The following is a 9,768-nucleotide window of genomic DNA, read 5'->3' as shown; positions in this document are numbered from 1 at the left end:
AACGGTTGACCTTTCCGCATTGGGCAAAACCACATATATACTAATCTTTGTATAGTATAGTGTGTACAAGTTTAAATACAGTAGGATCAACGAAAGCTATTTGTCGAAACTTGCAAGACTAGGAATGAGGAAGAGGGACGCATACCAACTGTAGACATTACACCTCATGTGCAGCACATCACAATCTGCACCATGGGAGCTAACTACAGATAGCGGCATCTCATGCGCATGTGCTGCGAAAAACTACAAATTCGTCGTCCACCGTCGTCGTTTTCGTCTTCTGTACTCCATGTAGGTAAGAATGCTTGCATGCACTACCTTCCTACACATGTGGAGTACATGATCTCATAGTTTCAGCTCACCTCCATGCGTCGCTCCCGAAATCATCTACCTGCGCTTGGACTTTCCGCACATGCGCACATGTGCGAGCGCAGCATGTACAGTATACATATCGTCCGTGTACAAAATTACAATGTCAATTTGAAACGGCGCGCATTCCTGACTGCACTTGCCACTGCAAGTGCAATCAAGTGAGCGGTAGAAATCGTGTCAGTACAGCAGCCAATGTCCCTCTCATCCAACAAGTTGGAAAGAAACTCCAGATTTTGCTTTCGCCAACCAGAAATGCCTCGATTTTGGCCTTTCATAACTTCGTGTTATGAGTTTTTGCCAGTTCCTGCATCTCCCTGTCAAGCATGATCACTTAGGTATATAAATACTTGTAACGTAGAGTTCCAATTTACAGTTAACGTGGGGCACCAGTCATCAGCATCGCTCTTTGCTTACTTTCTTCGTCGATTTCTCGTTGACTACAACACATATTGAAGTGATACAAATAACGTTATCAAAATAACCGCAAGATTCAGCTCATGAATTGAGGTTCAAAGGATATCAATTTAAATAGTAAACACGTGCAGTTTGGATTTTCAAAAGTAGCGTTTTCCGTGGTTGGGCACCAGTCATCGGCCAACGTTTTAGACTTGTGTAATGTAGTGTGAATCCTCCACACTGTAGTTCGCATGCTGTCATCATATTAGCTATCAAAGGAATATGTGTTTAGATGGGTATTAACTGTTACAGTAACGACTTCGGTATGATCAACACAAAATTGACTGGTTCAACCTCTAATTTATAAGGGGCACTAATTCTTGAAGAACTACATTTTGACCAATAAGAGGTATTCGGGCATTTCTATTGGCTTACAACAGTGCCGATAACGTGTCTTTGGTGATGACTGGTACCCTACGAGACATATTTTGGAGTCGCTGTCGGGAACCAGCTCGGCACTGAGGAAAGGGTTTCGACTTCTGAAAACTGATAATTCAAGAGGACTTTTCAGGAAGCACTGAAACATCGATTTTCACAGTATATATCATGTCCGAATGTCCCATTTTCCAAACAAAACACCTCAGAAGTACCGGTACAGTACTGTACGTTTGGGCAAGATCAAAGCATTGGCGGGCCTTTTCCCATAACTATTTTTGTAGAGCTGCAATTACAAAACAAAATAGATCACCCTACGGGGAATGATAGCGTGCGTAGGGTGAGGGGTGTGGCTTTGGAATTGGCGTTGAACTGCAATAGTTATGGGCTAAGGCGCATTGAAAAGCATCCATATCCAGGTCGACTACTGCCTTTGAAATAATATACAAGTTCGAATAAAAAATATACGACAGATGGCGGCAAGTTACTAGAACACGGCTTGGGTTACTAGATTCTCAATAACGTTAGTGAACGTTAGTGAGTGAGTTGAAAATTAATTTTTAAACTCACCGCACTACTAAACACCTACTAAATTTTGAAATCATTCAAATTTGTCATGTCGCCGCGAAAACGACGAGGATGTGGGTTGAACAAAACCAAGAAGTATGCGTGGCAACCAACATGCAAGTCGAAGAGCACCGCCAAGCCTTTGGAGGTTATCAGAGCGCCAACACCACGACTATGCAAATTAGCAAAGACAAGCCCAAACAAGGCGTCACAGCAACACACTGCAAGCCCGGAGTACATCTTCGACACACAGACCAAGCGGCAAGCATGGGCTGTTTACTTCATCGAGACCTTGAATGCACCTCCAAGCGATGAATGGACCACGTACAGAGGTGCAATTTGGAGCATCATGAAGACGTTCAGTGTGCTGAGCGGGTCGTACGGATCTGTCCTGTCAGTACTGCAGGACGTTGCTGAGTGTGCTGTGGCTGGTGTCGCGTATGCTGCAGAGCCCAAGCAAACTGATGGCGTCAATAAGCTGATCGAACTTGGCTCCATCGAAAGCGATTTGATTGCAGATTGCATGGAATGGGGATGGGGGCTGCGCGAGACAACCCACATGGTCAACCAGCTACGCTTGTCGCTCAATCCAATGCATGTCGGAACGTCTGCCGTGTACACTGCATACCTCCGTATGAATCCAGTTGTGACCTCGATTGGTGCTCTCAAGCAAGGGAATGTAGACGCATCGTCAGCTTGGGCGAAAGCTCGCCTTGGTTGGGCACAGCAATTGGCAACTCGCTTTGGGATATGGTCGTGGGATGCAGATAGCGTTGTTGACTGCCCGCCATATCTGGACGCAACTTGTGTCACTGCTTTGGAACCGAGTCAAATTGTTTCATGGGACGAAACGCACAAAGAAGTCAAGATCGGTGGCTACGGGGTGAATGGATTGAAGCGTCAAGTTCGATTTCGCCGCGATGTCAACGGCAAGGTCCATCCGAATGGCGAGTTGGCCGCAACCAAGTCCTTCCTGAACATGAAGTACATGAACAAAGCAAAGTTTTGTTTCGGGTGTGCCATTGTTGATGACGGCAACGGCGGGGTCGTCGGCCTTCGATGCAACCCTTTCCTTTACTCTGGAAAATGGATTCGAACCATCGACGAGTTCGAACAACTACAACAACAAGAAATCAGGCGGGTGAAGGCCTTGGAAGGCAAGGGTTTGCCATGGTTTCAAGGCAAGCGCACCAAGGCCGATGGTAAGAAATATAACTTGCTCGTTTATTGATAATGACGTAGGAATATTTTGCAATGACCCAGTTACCTCGTTGACTGGTGTTGGAGTAAAAACATCGGAGAAATTGGCTTCGCTTGGCATCCACGTAGTCAACGACCTGAAAAACATGTGTGACGAAGACATGCGTGCTGCAAGCAAACTTGGTTTGGGCATTACCTTGTGTGCATTGCGTCAGCTGCACATGCAGACGCTTGAGGCGCAACCAGGGGCGTACATGGACGTGTCCATCGATCACAAGCTAGCCGTCAACCCATACCTATCGTTGTATGGAAGTGAATGGAAGTCTCACATTCAACGCTCCAATCTCATGCAAGGGAGCATCTGCATCATGGACCTTGTCGAGCATATAATCCAAGAATCGGCAATGGTCATGGCCTTACCAGGGTTGTCCTACAAGCAAACGCATCATTCAAGATGTAACCAAGTGTTTTTCAAACCATTTGCTGGCTGTGATCAACGCCAGTGGTACAGTTGTGCAGGGACTTGGAAGCCGAAGCGGGTTACGAAACACGGTGCGGAATGGTGGTTGGGGTGGCACACGTACTAAATCACTAGGCCTTGCATTGCGCTGGGTGCATGATGATGCGCTTGAACAAACCAACTTGCTGGTAGCTAGAGCAATCGTTAGTCAGGTGGCACCAGATAACATATTTTTCATATAGACTTCTAAATTTGCACATGAATGCATCAGGGCTCAATCAGCACCATGAGTTCAGGGACGACGGAATACCAAAGGTCGAGAAGACATTCGCCGGTATCCAAAGCAGAAAATCCGTGGGCGAGGCCGAGGCGGTCCCATGACTACTGCAGTGGGCCATTTGACAAAAGCTCCATAAAACCTGAAAACCATATTGTATGCCAATTCGCACCGACGGATTCCACTGATGCATTCATGTGAAAATTGAAAAGTGAGATCTTGAAAGGATTTGACGATTTCAAGTCGTTTATGTATTGACAGGGTGTCAAATGCACTTGCTATTTGTATTGTCCTGTCAATTGATACCCCTTTTATATTATAATTTTGCTTGGGGTTAAAAGTATCTGTATACTTGACTTTCTGTGAATTATAATAACTTTTGTAAACGTATATTAAATCAGTTATTGAGTATTAGAGGTATGAACCACCTTGACTACTAGGGTCTAGTAGGTAATTTAAATAAAAGTGGTGCACACGTGAATAAAATTACCGTAAACGTAATCATGAACAGATAGAAAAAAGGAGGTTTTCGATCCCTTATAACAAAGCCAAATATTCTCTATGTTCTGTCAAAATTGGTATCAGGACTTTTCCTCTCCAGACAGGCCATATCCCACAATTTCGTGTAAATCGGACAAGAATTGACAGGGAATCCATTCGACTTCCCCAAACGTACAGTAGTAGGGGACAATTTAAGGGGATGTATTTTAAGCTGATCGTATTATTCATCCTTGCATATACATACTACGTAGTATTTTTGTCGTTAGGGTATAATATTCTGTCAGGTACAAGTAAAGTAATTGATCTTTATAAAACACATGGGATCAAGGAGTTCATTGATTTCAACAGGTAAGCTCCGTGGGTAAGCTCTACACAAATTTCAAGGCAGGCGATTGGCTGATATCCCTTAAATTGTCCCATGTCTCTTAAATTGGAACTCACAGTCAACGTGATACGCTCGTCAACAGTATTGTACAGTATACCGGTATGATGTGACATCAAGTCGCCCTCTCGGTCGTCGGTAGTTCTGGCGAGTGACCTGCTACACCTTGACGACGAGCATGTCATTGAAACCACTTGCACAATACCAATGGGCAAAGAAAAGCCCCCTAGTGCTATAGGCCAACAACTGGTTACATTCTAACGTAACGTTTACAGTGATTGCGGGGGATCCATCACTCATGCAACATGCTTCATCCCACCAAGATCATCATTTGTCCAGGGGAGCAAAGAACCTTCTGCGCCACTGGAATGCGCGAGGGAAGTTCTCGTGATGATGCACACAATGAATGCATCAAGGTTGTCAGATCGACTTCGCCGAATCGACGAAAGGGCAGCCATGCGACAGGCGTTTCTGATTGGTTGGGAAAAGTGGTTACGGTTTGGGTGTGACGGTGGACTTTTCACTAAGTAAAAGCTCCATGACCAGCCGATCTCGGTCGAATTCCGTCGACGTGTCGGCGCTGCTGGTGGTTCTCACGCCGTCGTCCGTGACGAAGCACCAGCAAGCGGACTTGGAAAAAGTGCACTTGAATGCCGACGCGCACCCCGACTTGCGCCAAGAGACGGTCGCGCTCCTCCAGCTTGCGTTTCCCATCGTACCTACCCCATCGTCCTGTGGTGGCCTATAACCATTCAAGTAGATAGCCACGCTGGCCCTGGAGTTTTTGCCTGGCGCGTTCTCTGTGGCTATTGTCGGCCACATTGACTCGCCCTTGCGCAAGGAGTACGTCGATGCCGCGACCTTGTCGACGATGGTACGTACCCCCCTCTTGGTCGAGTACTTAGTCTGAACCGTCGTGACTTTGCAGTTTCTCAACATCTCGGGGCTATCGATTGGGTGTGGCCTCTCGACGGCCATGGACACTCTGTGTTCGCAAACCGTGGGCGCGGGCAAGTTGTACAACCTCGGCATGTACTTTCAAAGCGGGTTGATTGTGTTGGGGTAACTAACTATATGTAATCGCATCTTGCATAACGTCTCTATATCATACTTTGGTTGGTTGTTGATTGAATACATGTACTTTGTTCACAAGGTCCATGTTCCTTCCGTCCCTGATCTTGAACTACCATGCCGAATACTTTCTCTTGGCGCTGCATCAAGACCCAGTCGTGGCGGCGCTGGCGGGTACGCTCTTGTCCTTGGTTTCTTGGCCATAAACTGCAATTCGTACGTAGGCACGTATTCCCGCGTGTCAGTGTGGTGTCTACCCGGGTTTTTCCTGTACGAATTGCTGAAAAAGGTGCTCCAAGCCCAAAACATTGTCCACCCCATGGCGTACATTGCCATTGTCAGCAACGTCGTGTACGGTCTATTGGGCTACTACATGTGCTACTACACCGAGCTTAGTAAGCACACATACACTCTCTCTCCGTTTGAACTTTTCAAGTTGAACGCCTCATGATGATATTGTCTTTCTTTTACTCAAAATTTGGATGACTTTTGTGCTGAATCGCCAAATCTATCGTCAATCGATTCTTTGTACTGAAATTTGTATGTAAAGTGGTGATGGGTATCACACTAATTCAAGTCACACACACTAATTCGACGTTGATGATGATTTCCTGCAACCTGATTGGCTAAACCCTTCTGCCGATGATGATTCTTGTGTACTTTATTTGGTTGTGTCGTCGATTCATTCGCCATGTTGCTCCAGTTTAGAATAATCACAAGAATATTTCTAGGCTTCCTGGGCGCCGCGTATGCGCGCACGATCAGTAACACGCTGCTGCCTGTCTTTGCCCTGATCTACTTGACGTGGAACCCCGTGTACAAGGTGTGGTGGCCGGCCGACCACAGCGTGTCGTCGCAGTGGAAGGCGGCGCTGGCGCACGTCCCCGAGTTCTTCACCCTCGGCATCCCCGGCATGCTCATGATGTTGATGGAGTGGTGGGCGTTCGAAGTGTGTGCGGTTATGGCGGGGTGGATGGAGGACCCTGTGCTCGCCATCAGCGTGCAATCGGTGCGAACATCATATTCTCTATATAGCAATACTGTAACGTCATGGCACATATTTGATTGGCTACAGTGGTTCGTGCTTGATTTTACTCGCTGAGGCTTGAATGTTGCTTGACAGAGAATGAGTACTGCTTGATTCTGATGGTAGTTTGTTGTGTATATTCAAAACTGCCGATACTGTAACGTCATCGCACATATTTGATTGGCTACAGTGGTTCGTGCTTGATTTTACTCGCTGAGGCTTGAATGTTGATATCGGTTGTTGCGATGGTTCAAACGATTGGTTCTGGTGATGATATCATCTACTAATCGTGCCATGTTCTGACGCAGGTCCTCATGAGTTTGTCGGCCCAAGCGTACAGTTTATTCTTGGGCTTGAGCATCGCCACAACGGTGCGCCTCGGGAACGCCCTCGGGGCGAATGAACCCCATCGGGCGGAATTGATTTCAAGAGTCGCTCTTGGAGTCGCGCTTGTCGCGGGTGCGTTCGTGTCGCTGGTGTTCTTGGTCACGCACGAGTACCTGCCGTTGATTTTCATCAGCGACCCCGCCTCCATCGAGTATGTACAGGACTTTACAGTAATAGGGGATACATGGACGACTCGCTCATACGGGGACTTTCGTGTAGGGCCACGCAACACGCCCTCGCCATGTTTGTCGTGTTTGAACTGATCGACTGCATGAGTTGTGCCGCGCAGAGCTTGCTCAAGGGCATGGGCAAACAGGCCATTGGTGCGTAGTGGGCTGATTCTCGATTAGTTAGTTGGTGTTTGTACTCGTTCAAACGTCGTTCTAACGTTCCTTGGCCGTGTGCCACGTACAATTATTGTGTAGGGGCGTGGGTCAATGCGGCGGCGTACTACTTGTTTGGGATTCCCATTGGCGCCTTGTTGGCGTTTCAATATGGGTTTGGTGTTGAAGGGTTGTGGGTTGGGCTCGCGCTCGGGCTCTTTGGGGGTTTCTGCGTCTACTTGTGGTTCATTTGCCGCGTGAATTGGAAGCAAATGGCCGATGACGCCGCCGTCCGCACGTCCACGTAGAGCACCATCCTAACAAGTGCATGTTTTCATCGATATAACGGCAACCAAACTGCACCATTTTCTTGGAGGATAGCTGTAAGTACTTATGGGCAAGTGCAAAGTCACGCAGGAGCACTCGCCTTCAATTTCCATGATCAGAAAGGCTGGCTGGCTGTATCTTTGTCAAAACGTTCGTGTGGAATCAGGGTAATTCGAAGAGAAGATCGTAGCAAATTGTGTGTGACACGGGTCAAACCTGTTTATCCCAACGGTGTCTACCAATCCCTGTTCGTTGACTCCTTGCATGGATGTATTTCCCAGTGCATTGCATACTAACGTTACTACGAACTTCGGCGGCACTGCATCGCTGATGTCGTTGTATTGTTGATTGGCCTTGTGTGCGGGGATGCTGCTCTGCCGACGCCGCGTCGTCGTCGCGTGGCTGTGCGTGGCCTTATGCGTCGTAGGCACGACCGGCCAAATCGGCAGCAAGAACAACATCTACTGCAAGAAGACTCCAAACATGGGCACAGGCGCGTCGTCCAGCTTTCTCACTGACAGCAAGTGCGAGTTGGACGTGCTCTTGGTGGCGTCCGCGACCGGGCCTGGCAAAGAGGTCAAGTTTTACTTCCAAGTGAACCGCACCGTGCCGTTCGTGCCATACCCAGTCTACGAAGTGCCGGCGGACCCAACATCCCAGCTCGCCGAGATCGAAACGGGGTTTGTCGGGCTGGTTCCGTCTGACTTCGACATTTTCAAGATTGGCCGCGTGGACACGATCTCATTTGTCAACGGCAGCATATTAGAGCGCAAGAACTTTTCAGACTACGGCGTCGAGACGTTGCTCGAGCCCAGGCGCGCCATCTCGGTGACGGCAAAAGGCTCGTACAAAGCGCTCGGGTGGTTCCGTGTCACAGACAACACAACCAACTCGACCAACGAATACATTGCGATCCGAGACGCCGTGGAAATCAAGGACATAAAGGCCATCTCGTTTCCTTCCATGTACATCGATATGCATCCCCTCCATGAAAAATTGCCCCTTAAACTGGTGTTGTTCTGTAGTGCCTTCGACGCCAAGACTACGTACTGCTGGCGGGTGACCAACACGACCAAGTTCGATGGGTTGACCTACGATGACCAGTCATTCGATTCGGCATGCCCAGTGTCGATCTCCGTGTCCAGCCCCCGCGTAGCCGCCAACCTCGTCACGTTCGGGGTCGCTTGGACGATTAAAGTCGTGCCCAACTACGTGCAAAACGGGGGCAAAAGCGTGTACGCGCTAGGGTTATCCGAGGACGCAGCGAAAGTGGCGCCGATCTTGCATACGACTTTGCACTTTTGCAGCATCGACGACGCAGCCTTGTGCCACATGTTCAGCCCCAACCCGTTCGCGCTGTCGAGTCCAGACCTAACGGGCGCATTCGACGGCGGCCGCGCCGACTTTACCGCGCCCGGACTGACCTTGACCAAGGGACTGTACGTCGGGTTTGTCCATGGGGTGGTGGCCAAGGCGGACGGGTCGCTCCTCCACGTTGCCACGTACGTGACTATCAAAGTGGACGAAAAGCAAGTCAAACCACCGCCCGAGATTGCCCCCCTTACCCAAATAGCCAACAAAACATATTGCTGGAAAGTGTTTGCATCTGCGTCTGCCCGCAACGTCAGCGCCGCGTCCGCCCTCGGCGGGTACTCTGTCGACGACTCGTGCCCCCTGACCGTCAAGGTAGCCATCCCTTCACAGGTCGTGACCAACTCGTCGGTGGGGGTCCAAGCGCTAGCCAGCGCGTCCCCCGTCCTCCCCAGTGTGGTCACGGTGGCCACGTTGCCGGACGGGTTTGTGGTATCTCAAGCAACTCTGGCCGTGTGTCGCCGCAACGCGTCGTGCGGTCCGTTCTCTTCGCACCCTTCGTTGATCGATATCAACATCACTGGCCCGACATCGTTCATTCCGACGTCGTTGGTGCTTCGCAAGGCTGGCTCGTACAACGTGTACTTGGTCGTGACGGTAGATGTGGGCAAAGGTGTGCGGCTGGACGTGAGCGTGATGGCGTCGGTTCAAGTGATAGACCCAATCCCGCCC

The 9,768-nt window shown here is 49.1% G+C and overlaps 3 protein-coding genes across 6 annotated transcripts in view; all 3 read left to right on the top strand.

The window, feature by feature from the left end:
* Positions 1–1,819: 1,819 nt before the first annotated feature.
* Positions 1,820–3,557, top strand: H257_08631 (hypothetical protein; the record flags this gene model as incomplete). Its single annotated transcript, XM_009834598.1, has 2 exons — positions 1,820–2,972; positions 3,100–3,557. The coding sequence occupies 2 exons, from the start codon at positions 1,820–1,822 to the stop codon at positions 3,555–3,557; spliced, it is 1,611 nt and encodes a 536-aa protein (XP_009832900.1).
* Positions 3,558–5,109: 1,552 nt separating this feature from the next.
* On the top strand, positions 5,110–7,837 carry H257_08630 (hypothetical protein). 4 transcript variants are annotated; one of them, XM_009834594.1, is made up of 9 exons: positions 5,110–5,305; positions 5,351–5,464; positions 5,519–5,652; positions 5,744–5,835; positions 5,886–6,056; positions 6,393–6,670; positions 6,997–7,226; positions 7,295–7,398; positions 7,501–7,837. In XM_009834594.1, the coding sequence occupies exons 1-9, from the start codon at positions 5,129–5,131 to the stop codon at positions 7,704–7,706; spliced, it is 1,506 nt and encodes a 501-aa protein (XP_009832896.1). In that variant the 5' UTR covers positions 5,110–5,128; the 3' UTR covers positions 7,707–7,837. The 4 variants fall into 4 exon arrangements, with proteins under 4 accessions (XP_009832896.1, XP_009832898.1, XP_009832899.1 ...); XM_009834596.1 differs by having other exon boundaries at positions 7,295–7,837; XM_009834597.1 differs by having other exon boundaries at positions 6,997–7,398.
* A 254-nt stretch (positions 7,838–8,091) lies between these two features.
* H257_08629 (hypothetical protein) overlaps positions 8,092–9,768 on the top strand; it is a gene marked incomplete at both ends in the record, with an annotated part of 5,106 nt that continues 3,429 nt past the window's right edge. The window contains one exon of the mRNA XM_009834593.1: positions 8,092–9,747. Within this exon, the coding sequence (XP_009832895.1) occupies positions 8,092–9,747 (1,656 nt within the window). The remainder of the gene's footprint in view (positions 9,748–9,768) is intronic.

This window comes from Aphanomyces astaci, assembly GCF_000520075.1.
Source record: "Aphanomyces astaci strain APO3 unplaced genomic scaffold supercont1.19, whole genome shotgun sequence".
NCBI classification, from domain to species: Eukaryota; Oomycota; class Saprolegniomycetes; order Saprolegniales; family Verrucalvaceae; genus Aphanomyces; species Aphanomyces astaci.
Note: the sequence above shows the minus strand (reverse complement) of the source record. Positions and strands in the feature narration are given on the sequence as shown.